The sequence below is a fragment of the Poecilia reticulata genome, chromosome 7, assembly GCF_904066995.2.
Source record: "Poecilia reticulata chromosome 7, P_reticulata-male-v2, whole genome shotgun sequence".
Classification (NCBI taxonomy): Eukaryota; Metazoa; Chordata; class Actinopteri; order Cyprinodontiformes; family Poeciliidae; genus Poecilia; species Poecilia reticulata.
Genome location: NC_088836.1, coordinates 9,303,276 through 9,327,129, shown reverse-complemented (window position 1 = coordinate 9,327,129; position 23,854 = coordinate 9,303,276). Strand labels below are relative to the sequence as shown.

Sequence of the window (23,854 nt, the reverse complement as noted above, 5' to 3'; positions counted from 1 at the left end):
TCACAATAAATAAAACTTATTGCTATGATAAGGGAACCTTTAAAAGGCAACCTTCAAATCGTTTTGTGGTATTGGCAGGTGCGTCTCTAACCGAGAGTTTTTCATGTCGTTGCTCTCTTGAAATTAAACTACTGCATTTGCAGGGACCCTAATAGTGAGCAGTTTCAGGGCTTTAATTTAAGAAGCCCTGAAAAAAATCCTAACATTATAAAAGCCAAAGGCAGTTTGAAGGTATGGAAATTTTACTTAAAAAAAAAACAAACAAAAAAAATGCTCACTTGCCATACTTGCACTGCATAACGTCCCTGAAAGTCATTAGATGAGGGAAGCAGCAACATCCATCTGAACAAGCCTTCATCCTTTCCTCATCACCATATGCTCTGCTGCGTGTGCCAAAGAGAGGCATGGAGCTAAAACTGGACTCAGTGCAGTTGGTTTACTGAATGAGGTCAGGTAAGTTGCTCCTCATGTACGTTTTTCATCTATGGATGAACTTCTCACTGATCCCACCCCCTGCTGTTGTACCATGTGTCATAATGTATACGGTTCCAGTTACCATTCCCGTCTCATTCCTTACTTCCCTGCAGACTGCAGAGGAACAACAGCAGCTCTTGTTTGTCTGTGTATTTCTCTGTGACATTAATGCCTTGAGGCACCCATTTGGTGGCTTCTTTATTACAGCCTCGGGACAATGAAACGTGTAATTAGAATGTTTTCAGTGCTGCCATAATCCCATAAAGTTCTAAATGGTTTAATGTGCTAGATAAAGATGTACGGACTAGCATGCAATTAGTGTGTTCTAAGCTTTGACTTTGTTTTCTTTTTTTTTCTGTTTTCTTAAATTGAATCTCCAAGATTGGAAAAACTGCGACAACCTACCAGAAGCTATTCAGACTTTTAACTGGAAACGGGTGATTTGGTCAGACAATGTCGAGATTGTTCTAAGACCAACATTTTAAGGCGGAGGAATATGTGAATCAGTATGTGGGAAGAAGAAACCAATGTTCACCAATTCCAAAATTAAACATCAGTGATGACCAGCTCCCTCCACATACCCAGATCTAATTGAAAACTTGTGAAGTAAAGACGGCATAAGACAGGACTTGCTCTTTTAAAAAAAAATTTTGTTTGTTTTGAGATCATGCAAAAGGGAAGGCATTTTACACTTCTTTACCAGAGCACATCCAGAATGTGCGTAAGGCGGCATGTGAATGCATAGATGTGTTGATGGAATCAAAAGGATCGCTGTTGATAGTGGAGGTGAGATCACACGTTCCACCAGCCAAACAAAGTGCCAATGACGGTGAGAATCCATCACATTCCTACACCCTCTGCCGCCTCGCTCCCTGTTGCTCTCCGGCTCTTTCTTCCTCTCTCTGGAGACGCACGATCACAGGCTGAACTGGAACAGCTGTCACGCCACGGCTCCCTCCTACTCTCTCACTCATATGCTTTTATATATAGACATGAAGCACGCCATGAGTGATGTAATATCCTCTAAGTGGGCACTTAGAGACCATGATGTTGTGCGGCTGTTTCTAAGGGTCAAGCAGCATCGACGCTTGGCATTAAAGCATGCGGAGCCGAATCGGTCGTGTTGGTAGCCACCTGCAAAAATCACTCAGACGTGGAAATTTTGTCATATCCGAAAGTAATGTTTTATTTTACTTCTGTAGGCTAGTTACTATAAGTTACACTGACTTTAGAATAAAGTAAATTGTGAATTTGGGAAATTAGAAAAACACCATCTGATTTGGCAGACTTTTTGTTTGCTGTAGATGCTTTTTATTTGTTTTATTTCATCAAGAGTGTTTACTAGTATGGTGTACAGCAGCTGGCTTGTAATTTGTGGGAAAAAAAGAAAAAGTATTGCTTTCTCTTTAAATGAAACTGGATATTTACATCCATTTTCTAAAAAGACAAAAAAACGTCTTTTCCTCATTACATTACATGAGAGTAAACGTTTCCCATTTTTAGGACAGTTAGGATTACCAAAAAATCTTTGTAATTGCTAAGTAACTTAATAAACATAGAGAAATTTTTCTTCAGTTTTGTATAGATTCAGAAAAATCACATACATTTAATATTTGTTAGGACATTTTCTGTATTTTTTTCACAAGCTTCCACAGGTTTTCTGAAAATTTGTGCCATTCCTTCAGACAGAACAGATGTGAAGGAGATTTCACTTCCTTGCACATAATTTAGTAAATGAAAATAGTTTTGGTTGTTCTAACTGATCTCTACGGGAAATGTTTATCCTGACTTTACATATATAGTTTGTTTGGATAACCATGCTAGTTATCCAAACCGGTCGTTTTCTGTAGGTTTCTGCTGTGAGCTGATTCTGCAACCCTCTCTTTCCTCCATGCTAAACTGCAGGACTCAGCAATTTACCAGACTGTCTATTACATCACAAAGGACCATACTTTGTAAGCATATTTTATTGCTCTTTAGGAAAAAAATCACTTACCTTCAAGGTTGGCTGAAAGATCTGAGATACTTTTCCATTTAAGTGGAGTCATCATTTCCCAACGTGAAGCCACGGTGATTTGTGACTTGGTAAAGAGCAAACTGAGCCACAGTGCTGAGCTAAATGAAAACACAAAGTGAACAATGAACAATGTCAGCTTTATGCACCACTATGAATAATTATGTTTTATTACACTTAATAACAGAATGGCTAAGGCACAGCAAACTACCTAACACACAAAAGAATCGGTAGAAAAAAAACTCGGGCAACTATATAAAACCACATCAGCCTTAAATAACATTTCAAACTTTGTTGCTCGATTGATTTTTCTGAGTGCATTTCTCCACAGTGTTATAGTAGATTATATTTATGTTACTATATCCCAATAAGGTCAACAAGCCTTCTGCAAAGTTGGTCTGTTTTCACTTACATTTTTCAGAAAGTGTCAAGTTTTTTGTTTCTTTCGTTTTTTGTTTTTTTTTGCCTTTGTTGCTAGGTAAGACGGTGGTTCCCTGTTAATATGCAGTTGATGGCCACATCCTGTAAGAAGTTAGAGCAAATTAAATCTAAGTGAATAAATAAATCCTTATAAATACATAAACAGGAACCTAGACATCTCTCCCATCTGCATATGATGTACAGTACTCAGCCATATGTTAACGTACCAGCTCTGACCCAGCAGTGCATGAACTGTTTTGAGGTGAAACCTGGTATCTGTCATCAGTAACTTCGTACTTACCTTTGAATCGAGACAAACAAATCAAAACTTTGAATCTGGATTTTTTTTTTTATCAGGCTTTAATTCAAACATTAATTAACCAACCAACCATGATCATAAATTACCTTGTGGATGTTTTGCTTGGGGAATAAGGCATTGTGGTGACAGTAACTTTAATGTTAATGTCACATTGTCCACCTATCTGTGTAGAACATGTATTGCCTTTCATGTAAGATTTTCTCTTCACAATTTTTATCAAGCATTTTGACAGGAATGATTCCTAAGAAAGAAAACTTGTGTCCGTATACAAACAATGCTGTGTTCTTGTCGAACCTTTTGCTTAAACAGTTTTCAAATAAAATTAATCAAATGTCTTCATCTGTTTGGGAATCTTAAACCTATAATTGTACAAGAGAGCATAAAAATCAAACATGCAGCGTAAAACACACACACACAGCTGCTTTTTGTCCGTAATGGTCTGCAGTTTAACAAGTCTCCTTTGTGTAGATTTTATCAGAGGGGTTTTACATGCAGCTGCTTTTGTGCACTACGTGTGCGTGTGTGTGTTTGTGTGTGTGTGTGTGTGTGTGCGTGCGTGCGTGTGTGCGTGTGTGTGTGTGTAGATGCAAGAATTACAGCTAGAACAAGACTCCAGTTGTTGACCGCAATCGAACGCACACAGTCACACACGCTTTCCATGAAAAATATCCTTTTGGTGACTCGCTGAGTAACTGCTGTAGAATCATAAGCATGAGGCTGTTTGTGCACTGGTTTGTGTTTGTGTGTGTGTGTATGCTTTGCATAATGCTTTGGTAAAGGGGCATTAGAGAAAGACTGACTTTCCCAGCTCCTTCTGTTTTTTTTCTTCTCTTTGCTTCCCTCTAAGTGAGCTTTAATTACACTTAAAGTGCTGTTGCTAGGTACAAAATAATGGCTTCGATGGTGTGAAATTCTTTCCATTCTTTCCTTTAACATTGAAGAACAATGAAGTATTTAGCAGCAGTTAAAGACCAACAAAGTGATGTTAAACCAATAGGACACTATAGAAGAAGAGGAGCAGAATTAAAGAGAACTGGCATTAGCTCATGGTGCATTCAATTTGTAGTCAGATGTCAAAATGTCTCAGCTTCAAACCAGGACAATCAGTAGAAGACGCAATAAAGTGGACGTTTTTCCTTGGAAAGCCAGAAGTCTTTGACCAGCTTTGAGAGTTAAAACAAATCAAATATGGCCGCCTGGTGTCCCACTAGCCAGCAGTTTGTAACTGCTGTTGCCATTTTCTCTTGCTTTTCTTGACACAACACCTTGCAAAAACATCAGTCTTAGAGTTAAGTTAAAAATTAATTGACAACATGTCTGTTTATTGACAGCTTAGGAGTAAAATTAAAGTTATTATTATTGTCATAATCCGCTTTATTGGTAAATATTGTATTTACGAAGGGGTTTGTAAGAACTTAGAGTTTATATAATAATATATAATCTTAGAGGAAATAAAACAAGTGATAAATGAAATAGCATATATGTGTACATACACAAGGAAAAGGACAAAAAAGGGAATGCAGCTCATGACATTGTAAACATGCTGATTTTGTTTCACAGCACAGTAGCTGACTCCTCTGACTGTATGGTTGTTCATTGCATTCATGAGAGAGGCAGTCTGGGTTTGTAGCGGCTGGTTTTTAAAAATGGTGCTCTGTAGCGCCGACCTGAAAGTAGAAGTCTAATCAGTTTGTATCCAGAATGTGTGTGGTCTGCACATATGTTTGCATTACCTTAATATCAGTGTTCATTTCAGCAGTAGTAGAGTGTTTGGAGAAAGTATCTTTAGTGCTGCATCAGTGCAACTCTTGTTGAATACAAAAAAGTCGGCTCACCTGTTTGTAACCCTTTACTTGTGTTAAGTTTGGACTTTTTACGATTACACTTTATGAGATCAAGAAGATTTATGAGATCTCTATTAAATTCACTTTCTTTCTCAGCTTTGTACGACTTTTCAAATGTCAGCAGTTTCAACATGGTGCTGGGTCTTTATGAACACCCATTACCACAGTTAAAAAGTTTGTGGTGCATTCAGTAGCTAAACAGCCAGATATTTTCTCGAATCAGCACACCATTGTTAAAGGAGCACTTTAACAATAGCATTTGTGTGTACTGTTGGGAATTTTATCTCTGTAAAGATGCACAACAACAATACACGTTTCAGATTACGTCTTCCCGGAGTAGCATGGCTGCATCTGAATAATACCGCGTAAGAAATTGTTTTGGTCTAAAATATATTGAAATTCTGTAATGAGAAGAGAAACCGGGAAATTATAGGAAATGAACTGGAACTGAACAAATAAGTTCAAGAAAAGACGTTACAGCGGCGTATTATTGGAATATTTATATCTGACTTTACAACAGAGAGCTTTAAATAACTTCATCAAAATCCTCAGTGTGCAAACGCACAAAACACACACTTATAAAACGACATGAATCGGAGCATGGTGGAGCCCAGGCAGGGTTTACTTGGGTAAAATAGGAGTGGGCAGCACAAGGCCCATCATTGTGGGATTCAGCTGCAGACTGGCAACAATTCAAACAAACACACTGAGGGGCTGGCATTATTGCACAGTTATGCCCAGGCACACAGGCAACTCTATAGAAAAAGAAAAGAACAACAACAAAAACAAACAAATGTAGAGATATGATGCAGATTAGTGTCGACACAAAAAAGAACAAAGTCCCCTAGATGAAATATGGATTCATCTGAGTTTCTAATTGTTAGATAAATTCAGTGTCTGTAATCTGGAAACACTTGAGTTACTATTTAACCATGCCTGTTTGCCTCAAACAAACTCTCCGGTTTTGTGTTGCATTATGTGGTTGGGGCCTGTGGGTCTGAAGAATTGACTCAAAACTCATCTCATAAACAGATGGCGGATAATGAATCAGTCAGGCCTACACTGAGGTAGAGCGCTGATCATTGCCATCTAGGTTTTTGTCATTTAGCAGACACTTTTTCATCAAAGGTAGCTTACAAGTGTGGAGCAGCACTCAAGGTTTGGTCTGTGCAAATGTTTAAATTTCGTTTAATAAATGGAGTTTGAGTCCTTTTATGAGCCAATGAGTGACTTAATTAGCACACTCGTTTTCCTTTTGATTAGCTTCCAATGGGAGTCATTAAAGTTTCATGCAATCAAATCTAACACAGCATTCAGGATTAAAAAGAAATTAAATTTGGTTTTTAGATATTGTATTACACTGCAACATCAGAACACCATTACATTTGGATCGGCTGGCAGCGCTGCTTGTGAGTTAACCGTATTGCTCTTGCTCATGTCACTCCTCTGGCTGAAACCATCTCAACAAGCAGCTATAAGAAAGTAACCCGTGATTTCCTCACCAATAAATCTATTGTTTTTTGATCAAGTTTTGCCGAAAACAAAGGTCAGCCTGTGCTGTTCTTCCCATGAAATATTGCTGCAACCTGGAGAGACACTCCACTCCTCTGAATTACATATGGGCCTGATTGCTGTGAGAACAAAGGAAGTGATGAATTTTTAAAGGATGTAGCAGGATTTACAGTAGTATATTTCTTTCTTTTTTTTTTTTTTTTTACAATAGACGCACTAGGTCTTATAAATCCAACTTCAGAATGAAGCACAATGAGATGAGATTTGATATATCCACAGAGAGTTCTGTGCCAGCTGTAAATTATCGCCCAGGATGTCGGGTTCAGTGATTTGCAGCAACAACCAATCCCCTTCCGGTTTTCTCCCTTGTTGACGATACTCCCTGAAAACAATGACGATGTTTTCTTCTCCATAGTAGGCTGGAAGCTGACGGTGGAGGTGCAGCAATCTGCCACTAATGTAGGGTTGCTCTACGGATTGGCAGACGCGTCGTGAGAGGATTCATGGAAAAAAAATTATAAATTGTCGAGTATGAAGGCTGCACTGGCATCAGAATTTCTTTCAATTCAAATGAGTTTTCTCAAATTTAGCACCGCCCAGTGATTCTATGACTGGTTTCTAACAGGTTTGACTAATGTGGCGGGAATGAAATGGGGTGATTTCTCGTCTTATTCTGCTTTTTGTTTTGTTTTGTTTTTTTGTTTTTTTTATCGCTTATGTAATTTACTATGAGTAGCTGAAGTAATAATTAATTCATTTGTTAATGGACTTAGATAATTTAGTACTCCAGACACATATGAAAGTCATTCTCTAAAAAAATAAAAATAAAAATAAAAATGTCCTTCTCACTTTGTTTTGCATGTAACCAGATGACAGGGTGGCGTATGAAGGTGACATTTAGGTGGCCCTGGCATAAATGCTACAATGTCTAATTGTTCTCTTTTAGGTTGTTATATTTGGCACATTGTTCACAGTTTGCTTTCTCACTGGTTCGTTTTGTTTAACCAAATGCAGTTGAAAATAGTCGAAGCCGCTGTGATGTGATTTATTGTTGCATCGGCTCGTGTGCGGTTATCCGACCGTGGTTTGAACTGCTCAGCCTGTTATGTGACTTTTGCAGGTTTGGCGTACACGACGGCAAAAAAATTAGATGTAAAGATTACATCTGAGCGAGAGCTGCGCTGCAGACATAAAGTGGTTGACTTCAGTTTCACTCTTTGACTTTTCAAACTTTTAATGAAGAGCCGCCCCTGGGAGAACACAATCAGACTTTCATGAGATCAATTTATGTATGAAATATCAGAGCCCTCCTGAGTGCTCTAGGGGTAGATTAGATTAAAAAAAAAAGTCCTCCTCATGAACATAAATTGGAAAATATAAAAAGTACAACTGATTGACCATAACAATCAACTTCTTCCCTTCTATGGAACAAACTTTTAATTCGATGTACATTTTATTGCTGTGGTCTTTCTATTACGTAAAATAGCGTAAAGCTGTAATTGCAGCTAATATTTAGCAGTGCATCAGTTGTTTACTCATCGGTTATCGATCTGTGGTGGAAAGCGTAATCTCGTCTGCCATCAGTTCTGCTCTGTTCTGGACACGGCTGTAAAACCTCTGGAGGTGATTGTATTAAAAATGATTCTTCATAAAATATAAGAAAAACATAGCGAACAACCGTGAGCGTCATTTTCACTAGACAACAGAGTGTCTTCAGTCGGAGGCTTTTGCAGAACCGCTGTGAGACTGACTGTTGCGGGAGATCCTTAATGCCTTATGCATCTACACTGACTCGTTCAAGAAATTTCTATGAGCTGCAGCAACGCTTAATTTTCCTTTGAGATTAATAAAGTATTTTTGACTTGAAGTGAATTGACAAAAATCCCTGAATTGGCTCTGATGACAGATTAACTGGTCATATAATTGCTTGTGAATTAAATGCCCCGTTTTTACGAATGATCAGTGTCTTCTGACACTCCTGAGATTTTGCTTGTAATGCTTTTAAGGGGAGTAATTATTAAAACTAATTATTTTCCCAAAAAGATATGTCTTTATTTCTTAATCTAAAGTAAGGTAAAGTGTATTATTTTTCTATTCCTTAAGATTTTAAGCAGTTATTTTTTACTCGCTAGCTAGCTATAACTTTTTCTCATTCCCCCCTTCCTCAGGTGGCGAAGGATGTCTCCATCCGAATCCATAGCCAGCTGGACAGCGTGGAGAAGAAGAGGAGTCGGCTGGAGCAGGAGAACGAAGAGCTCCGAGTCCGGCTGCAGGACCTGGAGGTCGCCAAACAAGTCCTGCAGCAGGAGCTGGACAAGGTCAGATTAAAAAGTTTCCACTGGTTCAGATCAAAAACTGCTGATGGACCCCCGTTTATATGCATGCAGGCGATCTGATGCTCCACCAAGTGTTTTGATAAAGAACAGAGTTTAGAGCTGCTGAGCTATTTATAGGACATTTCCTGTTAAGATGCATCATACGGCTACAGTCCAACATCTATTTGAGATCTGATCTAAACATTTGATTTAAACACACTCAGCTCAGGAGGATCCTGATTTATCCTCCCATTCACTTAGGTCTCTGAAAACTATGTTTGTTGTGCCTATTTTGTCTCGGAGCCTCAGGGGATTCTGTCTCGCGTCTTGTGTTCATTTCATCTCTGCCTTTCTGCCATCGCTCGGGGGAATCTTTTACTTAACCAAGTGTGGCCAGGAAAACACTGCGTTGAAAACTAAAGTGGCAACTTGGATGTCAAAGCAAGCCAAAGTGAAGATGAACAAAACCCAATTGATGTCACGCTCTGCTTGATGGGATTTATTCTGCCAGACTTCCTGCTTTTGTTTCCGATCAACTGAAATTTGGGTTAGGGTTAGCCTAACCCTGACTGAAGACAATTTGTTGCCATGTTCTTTTTCTCATCCTTTTTTTCTGCTCAGTGTCCCTTTCCCACAATCTGTGCAGGCCTGATGGCCCTCAATGAGGCCCCCGATGTTGGTCAGAATTGGATGGTTGGGTTTCTGGCAGCTGATCTGGGTTTGGCTGCTTTTGTCTGGGTGAACTGTGTGTTCCCACAATGCATTCATAAAGTTTCTTCTTGCTTATGGATGTAGGACAGCCAAAAGGGATGTACAACACACACATGCCTTCATTTGATATTTTAGGGATCTCCCATTAGCAATTTTGACTATATTTTCATTGCAGACATTTTCACCCCCTCACCCTTACTGCATTGGTCACTTATTAGCAGAATTTAGTGTCTTCTATTGATTATGGAAAGGAACCAGATGTGCTTTGCCTAAACTCTTAAGCTAATTCAACGGCATTTTTCAGTGTGAATCCAGCTAACAATGAACCGACAAAGCTATTTTATGAGAGCGTACACATTTAAATCTGCAACCAGAGCAATGCGATACTGCATTGCATTAGGTCCTTTAATTAGTATTTATCTAAAGCTGTCCATGCATATTAAGCAGCTTCATCAAAGCCAGTGTGCTCTGGTTATTTTCGTCTTGTCATGTCCTTTTGTTGACTAACTAAATGACTGATTTGCTGAAGAGTTTTCTGGCTCTTGGCTCACGGTGTGTGACGAGGCTGTTTCATTCCACATGTCTGTTTATTGTCTGTTGAGCAAACGTCCAAAATCCCTTCCAAGAAGGAGCCTCTCACCCTCCTTGCCCTGAAAAATGATGATTCAGAGTTTGTGTTCAGGCTAATCTGCAGTGGAAATTCTCACTCATCCGTTTTTCACCATTTGGACACACAGTGCTGCTACCGTGCTCTGCAAAAAGCGTTCAACTGCTCCACATTTTTTCCTCATTGGAAACCTCAAATGTCGGTGTATTTTGTTTGGAGCTCGTGTGATAGAGCAAAACGTGTGTTGCATAGCTGAATCAGAAGAAAAAAATATACATAGTTCAAAGTGTTTCATGCATTTGTTCTAAGATTTTTTGGTCAAATGTTTTTTTTTTTTTCAAAAGAAATTTGTGAATAGCTTAGACATATTTGATGGAGAGTATCTCTGTTCAAGCCCTGCTACTGATGCTCAATTTTATTTCTACACTTTGACTGGGCCATTCTAAGATGACGTTTTTATGAAATCTAAACCACCCATTGTAGCCATGGCTGTATGTTTAGGATAGCTGTTTTCTGCACTCCAGTCCGAAGTCTCAAACAGGTTTTGTTCCTGTAGCGTCGTGTTTTAACTCCTCCCATGTTCCTGTGAGCTCTGAGCAGGGTCCATGTCCCTGTTGAAGAAAAGTTTCCTCATACTGCCGTCTTGTTTTACTGTGGGGATGACCTGTGCAGGCTGAGTCACGGCACACATGGTCTTTTACATGAAGGCCTAAAGGTTTACTTTTGAATTTTTCTTCCACATGTTTGTCATGTCCCAAAACCACAAAACAGGACTTCCTCTCTGATTAATGATCCTGTCCAGCTCAGTTTAAGCCACCAGAGATTGGTAGGTTTGTTCCTACGTGCTCTTTCCATTTTCAGATGATGACTGGAACAGAGCTCTGTGATGCTTAAAGCTTCAAACATCGTATTGTGATCTAACTCTGCTTTAAATTTCTCAATAACTTTCTCCCAGACCTCCGAGACCTTTCACAGAACAACTGGAGTTAGGTTTGTGGTTGCAATGAGACAAAAGGTGAAACATTTCAAAGGGTGTGAACACCTTGCTTGCATGGCACAAAGCAGAAACTATGACTAATTAAGGCGAGACAACAGAGATATGTTTTGGAAATAAAGAGAGAGATGAAGTAGATACACAGAGATGATTGTAGTAAGGATAAGCAGACCGGTTCTGACCCACGTGAACACAAGTACCATGTAAACGCTCAGACAATGGCGGTCCTAAACTTCACAGTGGTAAGACTGGCTGCTGAATTATTGACTATGTGGCAGCTGCAGCCCACAGTCTGCACTGATATCGATATTCTTTAAGAAGCAGAGGCGCACAGAGCTGCACCTCTATGCTACTGCTGTAGGCTGCGAATATTATACTTGGAACTGGAGAGAATGTAAAAAAAAAAAAGAAGAGGAGGTCTGTCTGCAGCTTTTGATGAATCAGCACTGAGAGGGTGTCCACATGAAGTGGATTCCTCCGCCGGGCTGGACTGCGATTGGAGCAGGTTCTGCTGCTTCTTTAATGAGGATCAGTTCAGATTGTTTAAGGATTTGAGTCGCATGATGCAAACAGGATTTCAGGCTCCATGGAGATCCATCAAACATGTCATGTTTGTTTCAGCATATTTTGGTCCAAAATGTGTCAGACTCAAAGCATTGTGACTGTAGCTGCATATGTAATGAAATGAAGTCTAGGTGCTTTGTTTCAGTGCTCCAGATTGGCTTCACACTATCTCAAACCATCATGAGCCATTTCTGAACACTGACCTTTAACGCACATACCTTGTAAAACATACATTATCGATAATGAATTCAATTAAGCTGACATTGTTCGCCGCTCCTCATTTTCTTTGCCCCTGTTTTTCTTTTCTCCCATCGCTCACCCACGGCACCCCTCCTGTGTTCTTTTAATTTATTTCTCCCCATTTATTATCACCTCCCATTCTCTCTCCCTTTCCTCCTCCTCCCATCTCTCCCACAGAGACGTACAGGAATGCTGATGCAAGAGTTTTATTTTCTTCCTCCCTGCTCTCCCCTTAAATCCTTTACTCGTCTGTCTCCTCCTCCAGCCGGACTTCACCTTCAATACTTCTGTCACATCAAGGCTGCCACTCACTCATTCCCCTCTCTCTCTCTTGTTTTCTCATTCGTCCACACTTCCTGCTCCCAAACCATCGATCCGTTCAGCTGCGGGTGACCTTTGGAGGTGGGAAGGTTGCGCTTGATGATGGGATGGATGTACTTCAGTTCCACAGGGATGGAAGCAATGAGGGACGGACTTATTCTAACGATGGTTAACGGAAAGCAGATGATGGGACTTGATAGAGGCCTATTTTCCTGTGAATATGAAGAAACTCAATAGAAACATTCAAAATGATATTGATTTAGAAAGTCAAACTGAATTCATGTTAAAAATTAAGGGAGAAAACGGTAACGCCGTCAGCTTGCCTCTCATTTGTTTACGGCCAACGCCATTACGTCTCTTCTTCTTTTTCTTGTGTAAATGCTACTTTGGCTCCTGTGTGTATTGCAAACACACACAAGATTTTCCACAGAGTCTGCTGGTGTGCATCGGTATTTAAATACTAACTAAGTAGGAGATGTGCTGGTGAGATGATTTTGGAATGATTCAGTGTATTGATTTTAATTTAATCTCTTTCTTTCTTCGCATATAGAAAGCTGACTTGTCCTTTGGTGTGAACCGATGCTACTGAAATGAGTGAGATTGAGCTGAATTAATTAGGATATAAATGCTCTGCTTCGTGGTTTGTATTGTTGACATTCAGTATTTAGGTTTTATAAATGCCGTCTAGTGACCGGGACTGCTGTTTCCCCTGTCCAGTGTCGCTTATGTGTTTTAATAGATGACTCAGACTAAGTAGCAGGACCAGATGAAATGTGTTTGAGTTATAGTTTGAAAAATATACTAACTGTCATTTGTTTGTTTTAGCTGCAACCTCTCCTTAAATCAAATGAACAGAAAATTGCAAAGAGAAAAATTAGATCAGAAAAAGCATCTAAAGGAAGATGGATGGAAGAAAAGCAGCTTGGATAACTGAGAAATTACACAGAATGAAGAAGGATGGAGAGAAAAGGAACAAAAATTGTAGATTGAAAGAGTAAAAGAGAAAAAACAAACACAAATGCTAGGACTGAACCATGTGGGGGTTTTGCAAAGAGGAAGGCTGACAGAGGAGGAGATATCTGCCCAAATTAGAAAAGAAATACTTTAATGAGTGCAGGGTGAGAGGAGGGGAAATTACAGCAGTTCCCCATCTCGACTTATTTTCTTCCCCTCTCCAGCTGTTCTCTTTCTCTCTTTGTTTCTCTCTGCAGATTTCTGAAGCTAATATTTCTCCTGAAGGTCATTCCAGACCCTTCCTCTTTGTCTATATGTCTGAACGCGGTGATGTAGAATGAATCGGCTCAAGGTGGCAAGCAAAAGGCAACAGACTTTATACAACATCATGGATATTTTTATGCTTGAACAGTATTTACCAGAACAGTACATTAGCTTTCTGGTCGAAAACTGCTGAAGAAAAAAAAAGCCAAACAAAACAAATCAAACTTGTAATTGCTGAGGCTTACGGGGCTTAAAAATTGACTCTACACCTGAACGCAGCAGCTCAGGAGCGAACCACTCTAGACATTTATTTTGTACCTTTCTGTGTTTTTTTTTTTTAATTTTTATACCTCCTTCCTTCTCTTTAAGTCCTGGCGAAATGCTAAAGGAAGCTGTTCCCTGCTGTTCCTGACTTTCAGGAAGCGCTGCCTTTTGTTTGCAGGGAGCCGAGGGATGTGGGGCAAGGGTGGCTGGAGACTTTACAGTGTGTATGTGAGGCTGCGTCTCTCTGTGTGCGTTAATGTCCTTTATTTTAGCAGTGAAAAATAAAGGTACTGTGGGAAGCTGAAGGCGAACGTTTTTAAGTTTAAACCTTCATTAACCTACAGATACAAGGAGATTATTTAGGGTGCATCAGAAATTCATAGTGCTCGTCTTTGACGTTTTTTGCTGCTATGCTTGTTTATTTGGAGTCAGATATTTTTTAGGTACTACATGCATTCAGAAGCTTGTTTAAAGCTAACAGAAAATTAGCAAAACACATGACAGCAACTCAACACACTAAGGCATATAGACATGACGAAGACGCATGACTGACGCTCAAACTGAACCTCGGAATGGGGAAGAAAAGTTTCAAGGTCTAAGCTGAAGTTCAGATTTTGCTCAAAATGTCTAACATTTGCATTGACAAGTTTTCCAAGCAAAAAAATAAAAAAATGCTGTTCCAGAGTATGAGCCTTCACTAAATGTGAAGCCAGAGATAATTTAGGATATATTTTTCGTTGTAACAAATTCCAGAACTACTGTGAGCTGTTAGTTGTGTATAGTGACTTTAAAATGTTACCTCATGTGCATTAAAGTACAAATTGGCTTCATTGGAAGCTAAATGACTTTAGGCTACAACACACAGAGTTAGCATGCGTGTCTGTGAAATAAACAGCCTGTTGCAGACTCACCACACAGGCGAAGAGACTTGCTAATAACCGAGTTAACCCCAGCGTGTACAAAATTAAGGATCAAAAATGTGGTGTTGGAAACAAGACGACATGGGGCCTGAATCTTTTGCAAGTCCATAACAAAGACTAGTAAACCTTTATCCTGTTGATGCACCTCCATTTCACCTACTTCCCTCCGAGAGTTCCTCTCTATACTTAATCCAAAGCACCATGGAGCTCCATCTGACAGCACTGGGAGGAAGTGGAAACAGTGTTTACTACAGAGACACAAATTTGGGGAAAATGGGTCAGAGCATCAAAGTGGCCCGAGTTTAAACTCGGCTTTATCTGGGTCGCATTGATTGATTAGAGTGAGGAGAGTCTTAGAAGAGGGAACATGGGGGACGTTAAAACCTACTGTGCTTGTTAGAGGAGGCAGTCACCGTTTTAAAGCTGGAGGGAAAGTAAGTGAGACGCATCAAGTGATTGCGAAAGGCTGTTGGAAATGTGTCAAAAATGATAATTTAAACTATGAGTTGTAACAAACCTGCAAAAGAACCGCTTAGAAAAACTGGATGGAGGCAGGGGAAGAAAAATATACGCTGACCTCGTAAATTGTGGATGACCGATAGGAATGCATAGAAAAGTATAACAGGTTTTAAAGACACAATGAACATCATGAAGTAAAACTTAAAAGGAGTTAAAACCCAAAGGGGGAAATTGTGTGAATTCTGAAAATAGGAGAGAAGAAGAAGAAGCACAAAAGATATTGAATGCTTCGAAAGAAAAAGGGGAGAAAACCAGAGGGAAACCAGCGTAAGATGAGGGGAATCATACCAGGAGGGGTTTTCTGGGTCGATCCCAGCCTCATGGGTTCCAACCAGGACAGATGGCAGTTGCACGTGCACACAAAGACACTTGTGTGCATAAGAAGCGAGAGACTTGCCCTCTTGTTTTCACAAGTACAGTAATGCAGATGAGTAGAAAGTTGGTTAGGAATATTGAGGCCTTGCAGAGAAAAAATGCACAAAAAGAACCAGAGCAGCACAAGGGCGAGCCGCGCGTCACTGCTGCTGGCTTTATAGCAAACAAGGCATGCAGAAATTTACTGAATTCTGAATGTTGCCTTCTGGCTGGAGGATAAAACGTTCTTATCGTGACTTATCAATCTTCTTCAGCAAAGAAAACAGACTGTGGATGTGACTGGGTTGCTAGTATGCAAAAACTGGCAACACATTAATCAGAGATACATTTAAATCTATGTTTATTTAACAGTAACAGTAAGTTTTTCTTTTAATAAGATGGAACAAACACTGAATTTCACTGCTGTGTTCTGCACAATATTCTACACATTAATAGAGGCTAAACAATCCAAATATTGGTGTGAAAACCCAAATGTGAACATGCCTTTTTTGCTTGGAAAAAAACATACTTTTTTTCCCCCACGCTCTTGAATCAGACAAAAGTTTTACTTTTGTAGGTCAGCTAGGATTATTTCTACTTGGCAAAATCAGCTCCTAGTCTGTCTATGAGAGTCTACCCTTTCCTTTTTTATTGAGGCACACTCTTAATGCTTTGATATGGATTTAATTTGGGCGCTTTTGTATTGGTGTTGTACTTGTATGTTCTGTCTTTTCTATCTTCTTTTTTATGCTTTGATAATGTTACTTTATTATTACACATATTCAATCGCTGGAATTTTTTGCCGTAAAGCAATCTTTGGTTGCCTCCAGCTTGAAAAGTATTTTTAATTAATGTTGAGTTAAGCCTCTCAAGATCATTGATAGACCAAAAGATAATTCTAATAAACTTTTTTGCTTCAGAGTTTTTTTCTTCAATATTTGGCAGCATTGTCAAACATTTTGTGTATTTTTCCAAAGCTTCTAATTCCATCCATCCATCCATTCATTTTTTTTTACACCCTTGTCCCTTAAAGGGGTCGGGAGGGTTGCTGGTGCCAATCTCCAGCTAACGTTCCGGGCGAAAGGCGGGTCACCAGTCTGTTGCAGGGCAAGCTTTTGATCCTAGACTGGAATTCTGTCCCTCACATTCGGTAACAAAAAGGGAAGAATCTCCTCTCCATTTCATTTAACAAGGAAACATAAACCTAGGCGGGGTATGAGAATGAAAAAATATGAGCTGTAATTTTATGAACAAATACTTGCTGGACCCACGCTGGACAAGTGTAGCTCAGCGAGTCGCAGAGGGTCTGAGAAGGTGCAGCAACAATTTTAACAATCTACCAGGCTGCTGCCTGAAGGGGTAAGACACTGCAGGAGGGAGGGAGCTGGGCCTTCACAAAATAAAGAAACAAAGAGATACTTCAGGTAGTTCAAAGGTCAGCTCCAGAGGGAGCAAAAAAACACAACAACAACAACAAAAGAAATCTGAACAGAGGAATCAGAGGAACTGGTAGCAGAAATGACTGAAAACAGATTTTCTAAAAAAGAAAAAGAAACATGAATAAGAGAACGGGATTCAACAGCAATATAACCAAATAACTACATTTTACCAGTTCTGGATATAGTAATTAATCACAAGGTCACATCAAAAAGAAAATCCTCACAATAATAGATTTTTCCAGTTCATATCAAAAACGTCTGCACTGCACAAGATTTTAAGGTTCTTGTGTACAAACACTTACTTTTTTCCACTGTCAACAAAGGAACTCCGGAGTCCTTTTTTAGTCATAGTATAATAAGATTCTTTTCATTTTTATTTCATCGTTACTCAAAAGCTTCGTTTTTCTCATCAGTCTAGTACTATGGATGTCCGTCTCTCCTTTGCCTTCACCTCCTGCACAACAGACAAACGAGCGATTTGTGCCTCATCGTCTCCTGCAAAACCATTAGCAGTGTTTAGCTTTCCTAAACTCAAATCTTGTCTCCTGTCTGTCATATGTTTTTTTTTTTTGCTACAGTCTTATTCTGGTGTAGAATCATTAATGGCCCCATGGGGATGAGGGGGGCAAGAGGGGTAATTTCATGCCTCACTAGCTGTAACGTGAGCCTGCCTGAGACACCCTGGGCCGAAAACTGGTCAAATCACTGATGGAGGCACTGAGCAACGACTGGGTCGTAATAACGGCGAGAGCATGAGAGAGAAATACAAGACGAGACAACCAGAGGGCACAAAGAAGAGGAGCGGAGGGAGGATGGATGTCTGGATGTATCCACACCTTTCAGTGACGGGAGCCCTGCGGTTAGATCAGATGGTGGGGAACACCAAGCAGCTCTTTTTTTAAAATTTTGTCCATCCACAAAATTAAAGAGAAACATCTTTTGTTTGTTTGTTTGTTCATATCCGTAAATAAGTTTATTTAAAGGATGACTTTGTCCGATCTGTGGGAAGAAGTTCAGACTTTTTTCTGCTCAGCTTTAAAGCGTGGAAACACATTGTTCTCTGACGAGTATCCCTGACTGGTGCTTGTGCCATTAAAAGCAGCTATCGAGCGTCCAGTAAGTGCTCACCTTTTTCTAAGTCCCGCTTTGTGCGAACGCTAATGCACTTCCAGAAAATGATTCTTGGCGAGATGCTGCTTCACCTTTTGACAAGCTTAAGACATTTCTTTAATATGTTACCTTGATTGTATATAAAAGACCATTGTGCTGACTCCATCATTATGTTTTTGTTTAGTTTTCCAATGTTACATTGTAAGTGAAAATATAGAGCCTTAGTGACACCTAGTGGACATTGTTCACACACTTAATTTGGTCAGTCGAGCAGAACTTGTCCAGTTGCACGCATGGTGTCATCGATTGTCCGGCAGACACGTTTGTTCCTTGGACACTATTTGTCTGTAAGTTCATTTTATTAATTGTAATTTCAGTATTGTGTTATATTTAATAAGAAAAGTTCGATGTTTCCCAACTAGACTTTATTGCTACATCGTTAGCTAATTGGTGATAATTAAGAACCATCTGTTTGCTGTGGTCTAGTTGTTTTCTGTATATTATCTAATGGACATGTATGTGCTTTGTTACAGTTTTACAAAAATCAACAGTTGAAAATAAAACAACAAAACTATCAAGGACTTGATTATTTTCAACTAAAGTGTTAGCTAGCTGTCTAGCTTTGTTAGTGCACACATCGTGAGGGCAGCATAGTAAAAAGACAACTACGCAGCGGGTTCAAACAAGTCATGAGTCTACGTTCTGGCAAGAGATATCCGAAGGACTACGCCAAGGACACCATGGAGCCACCAAATGCGGCAGAGCAAGAAAGAGATGCCAGTCTGCCAGCTGAGAGGAAAACCCCTCTGCAAGTAAGTGATGTTGCATCGCAGTCATCCAAAAAATCATCTCGTTCTTCACAACGGTCAAGCAGGACGTCAGTATCAACTGCTTCGTCAGCAGTTAAGGCACGGGCCAAAGCTAAAGCTGCTCAGGCTCAACTGGCGTATGCGGAAAAGGAAGCTAGCGTGATGAAACAGAGAGCTGACCTTGAAGCCAGTCTCCACATTCTTCAAAGCCAGAGAGTTGCTGCCGCTGCTGAGGCTGAAGCTGCGGCTTACGAAGAGGAGGAGATTGAAAGCGGGGAGAAGCTAAGAGAACTGCACACTCCAGAAAAACCACTCAGTCCTATTGAGCGTACTAGCAACTATATCAAGCAGCATGCAGAGCTATTTCGTGACGCTTCGCCATTGGAAAGAGCTCCTGATTCTAGAGAAGCAGTTGTGAAACATGAAGCAAAATCCACCACACGGCAAGGATACAGATATCCAGACTTGGAGAAAATGGAGTTGAAGCGCGAAAAACCAAGCATGTGGCGTCAACCTCACACATTAGACAGAACTCAGCAGCCTCATCAAGCTGATAGAGGGTTTGAAGCAGAGCCACAAGGAGCACAGGATCTTGCAAAATACTTGATGAGACGTGAGTTTGTCAATTCTGGTCTTTTAAAATTTGACGACCGCCCTGAACACTATTGGTCATGGAAAGCATCTTTTCGTGGTGCCACGCAGGACTTAAACCTGACACCCAGAGAGGAACTGGACTTGATGGTTAAATGGCTGGGGTTAGATTCATCACAACAAGCGATGAGACTTCGTTCTGTGCACGTTCTTAATCCCACAGCAGGACTCGGCATGGTGTGGCAACGTTTAGAGGAATGCTATGGAATGCCAGAAGTTATAGAAAATGCACTATTCAAAAAAATTGAAAACTTTCCAAAGCTAACAAACAAAGACAATGGCAAGCTACGAGAACTTGGTGACATTCTACTGGAGCTAGAATGTGCAAAGGCAGAAGGATATTTGCCTGGCCTTGCTTATCTGGACACAGCTCGTGGCGTGAATCCCATAGTGGAAAAGATACCTCACAGTTTACAAGAAAGATGGATAACTCGAGCATCCAAGTACAAAGAGGAATATGCAGTGCCATTTCCTCCATTCTCTTTCTTCTCTCAGTTCATCAGAAACCAGGCTAAGGTGAGAAATGATCCTAGCTTTGTGTTTACCACCTCAAGCAGCTACATGTTCTCAAAGTCAGATAAAAAGACCAGGTACAACAGCAGTCTTTCGGTGTCAACACACAAAACAGAAATTCCTTCAAAATCTGCAGATTGCACTATTTCCTCAAAGAAAAAGCTCATAGATCCAGCTCGGGAATGTCCAATTCACAAAAAGCCACATCCACTTCAGAAGTGCAGAACCTTTAGGAACAAACCTATTGGAGAACGCAAAGCTTATCTTAAAGATAACTATATCTGCTACAGGTGTTGCGGATCGACTCAGCACATGGCAAAGGATTGCAAGGCAACCATCAAATGTTTTGAGTGCCAAAGTGAGGCACACGTAACAGCTTTACATCCAAATCCTCTTTCAACTACAACTGAGAGCTGTGAATCGGACAAAGAGGAAAGCGGGGAGCCAGGTGAAGATACACCCATCACAACAAAGTGCACAGAGGTTTGCAATAACCTGAAAGGTTCACGCTCATGTGCTAAGATTTGTTTAGTTCAAGCATACCCTGCAGGAAGACAGGACAAAACAGTTAAAATGTATGCCGTTCTTGATGAGCAGAGTAACAAATCGCTCGCAAAGACAGAGTTTTTTGACTGGTTTGGAGTTAAAGCCAGCACAGCTCCATACACATTAAAAACCTGTTCTGGAACTACAGAGATGTCCGGCAGAAGAGCTGATAACTTCATTCTCAAGTCTATGGATGGAAAAGTACAGATACCACTTCCTACCTTAATTGAATGTGACATGGTGCCAGATGACAGACTGGAAATACCTTCACCTGAAGCAGCACAACATCACTCTCATCTAAAGTCAATCGCCCATAAGATTCCAGCAGTGGACCCAGAGGCTCCCATCCTACTGCTGCTAGGAAGAGACGTCCTACGAGTCCATAAGGTGAGAGAGCAAATAAATGGACCTCATGACGCTCCATATGCACAGCGACTCGACTTGGGTTGGGTTGTAGTGGGTGATGTTTGTGTGGGAAGTTTTCATGGATCTACAAAGGTCAGTGCTTTTAAGGCTAACGTGCTGCAGACTGGGCGCACATCCTTTCTCAGTCCATGTCCAAATGGTATCCAAGTAAAGGAGAACTATGGCACCTCACAACAGCATCAGATCCATTCCCTTGTTTGTGGAGACATTATTCAACCTATGTACTCAGAGAATCAGGACCATTCAGTGTTCGAAAGATCCAAGGATGATAATAAATCAGGATTGTCAGTAAACGACAAAGTTTTTCTGAGCATTATGGACAAAGAAGTCTACCAAAATGAGGATCACAGTTGGGTAGCTCCTTTACCATTTCACTCTCCAAGACAGCCTCTTCCAAGTAACCGGAAACATGCAATGAAGCGTCTTGACTCACTCAGGAAAACGTTGGAGAGAAAGCCAGAAATGAAAGAACACTACAAGGAGTTCATCCAGAAAATGCTTGATAAAGACCAAGCTGAACTAGCACCCCCTTTAGAAGAAGATAAGGAACACTGGTATCTTCCAACATTTGGTGTCTATCACCCGAAAAAACCAGGACAGATCAGGGTGGTGTTTGATTCAAGTGCTGCATATGAAGGAGTGTCTTTAAATGATGTACTTCTAAAGGGCCCAGATTTGAACAACACTCTGATAGGAGTTCTTCTGAGGTTTCGAAGAGAACTGGTAGCTGTCACAGCAGATGTACAGCAGATGTTCTACTGTTTTCTTGTCAGAGAAGATCATAGAGATTATCTCCGTTTCCTCTGGTATGAAGATAACAATCTTGACAAGAACATTGCAGAGTACAGAATGAAGGTCCACGTGTTTGGAAACACACCATCACCTGCCGTTGCTATATACTGCATGAGACGAGCTGCTGAAAAGGGTGAAAATGAACACGGTTCTGATGCAAGACAGTTTGTGGAGAGACAGTTTTATGTTGACGATGGACTAATTTCAGTAACCACACCTGATGAAGCAGTAGACCTCCTGAAAAGGACAAAACAGATGCTTGCAGAATCCAATATAAGACTGCACAAGGTAGCATCAAACAGCAACCAAGTCATGGAAGCATTACCTAAAGAAGACCGAGCAAGTGACCTGAAGGAGCTGGAGCTTGGTGCAGATCCACTCCCTCTCCAGCGCAGCCTTGGACTTTCTTGGAATTTAGAAACTGACAGCTTTACATTTCAGGTTTCAAGTGAACCAAAGCCATTCACTAAGAGAGGCATTCTGTCAACAGTAAATAGTCTTTTCGATCCTTTGGGATTTGTGGCCCCAATAATAATGCAAGGAAAAGCACTTCTGCGTGAACTCTCATCACAACAAGACGAGTGGGATTCTCCACTACCTTCTGAGAAACAAGCAGAATGGAACGCATGGAAAAACTCTCTGAAAGCCTTGGAGGTTTTACACATCAGGAGGAGTTATTTCTCCATTTCACCCACATCACTGCAAAAGAAAGAGTTATGCATTTTTTCAGATGCATCTACACTCGCGATAGGAGCAGTAGCCTACATAAGAGCAGTTGATGTTGATGGAACATATCATGTTGGCTTTGTCATGGGTAAGTCCAAGCTGGCTCCAAAGCCTGCACACACCATTCCACGCCTTGAACTCTGTGCTGCTGTGTTGGCTGTACAGTTGTACGAGGTGATCCAAGAGGAAATGGATGTTAGTGTGGATGCAGTTACGTTTTTTACAGACAGCAAGATTGTGCTTGGCTACATCCATAATTCTTCAAGAAGATTTTATGTTTATGTTTCTAACAGAGTGACAAGAATCAGACAATCTTCTTGTCCAAGCCAGTGGCGTTATGTTTCCACAAATCAGAACCCTGCAGACCACGCTACCCGGTTTGCTGCAGCAGAGTGCTTTCAACAGACCAGCTGGTTTACAGGTCCCAGTTTTTTGACATCAGACTCTGCAGAAAAGCCCCCTGAAACCAACAACTTTAGTCTGGTGGAACCTGAAACAGATGTTGAGATCCGACCCATTGTGACAGTGATGACCACCAACACCACATCAGGTCAGCTAGGTTCGCATCGATTTGAACGATTCTCAGATTGGACAAGACTCGGCAACACTATCGCCAGACTCATGAGTGTTGTTGTTTCCTTCAAGAAGAATCACGAGGATGCAAAATGTGAAACAGGAAAATGTTTTACAAAAATACTCGGCACAGAGGAGCTCAAAAAGGCGGAAACTCTAATAATTTATGTCATCCAACACGAGGCTTTCAAAAAGGAACTTAAGAGCCTGGAGAAGGAAGAGACATTTCCTAAACAAAGCCCACTTAAGAAACTTAATCCTGTAAAGGACAGTAAGGATTTACTGAGAGTTGGAGGTCGTATTTCATCTGCAGAGATGTCAAACGAGGAGAAACATCCGCTGATCATTCCCCGAACATGCCACATTGCTACATTACTTGTGAGATTCTTTCATAAGGAGGTGGCTCACCAAGGCCGCCACATAACGGAAGGAGCGATTCGAGCCGCCGGCTATTGGATTATCGGAGCCAAGCGTCTGGTGTCTTCTGTAATCCATAAATGCGTTATCTGCCGAAAGCTACGGGGACATCCACAAAATCAGAAAATGGCAGATCTCCCTACAGACAGACTTGCGCCTGAACCCCCTTTCACAAATGTGGGCCTTGATGTCTTTGGACCATGGACCATCAGTACACGTCGCACGAGAGGAGGAAGTGCTAA

The 23,854-nt window shown here is 40.6% G+C and overlaps 1 protein-coding gene across 2 annotated transcripts in view; it reads left to right on the top strand.

The window, feature by feature from the left end:
• Positions 1-23,854, top strand: part of mtcl2 (microtubule crosslinking factor 2) — a 95,085-nt gene that overhangs the window by 14,775 nt on the left and 56,456 nt on the right. For both annotated transcript variants that reach the window (XM_017305799.2, XM_017305798.2), the window contains exon 4: positions 8,752-8,901. In XM_017305799.2, coding sequence (XP_017161288.2) covers positions 8,752-8,901 — 150 coding nt within the window. The remainder of the gene's footprint in view (positions 1-8,751; positions 8,902-23,854) is intronic.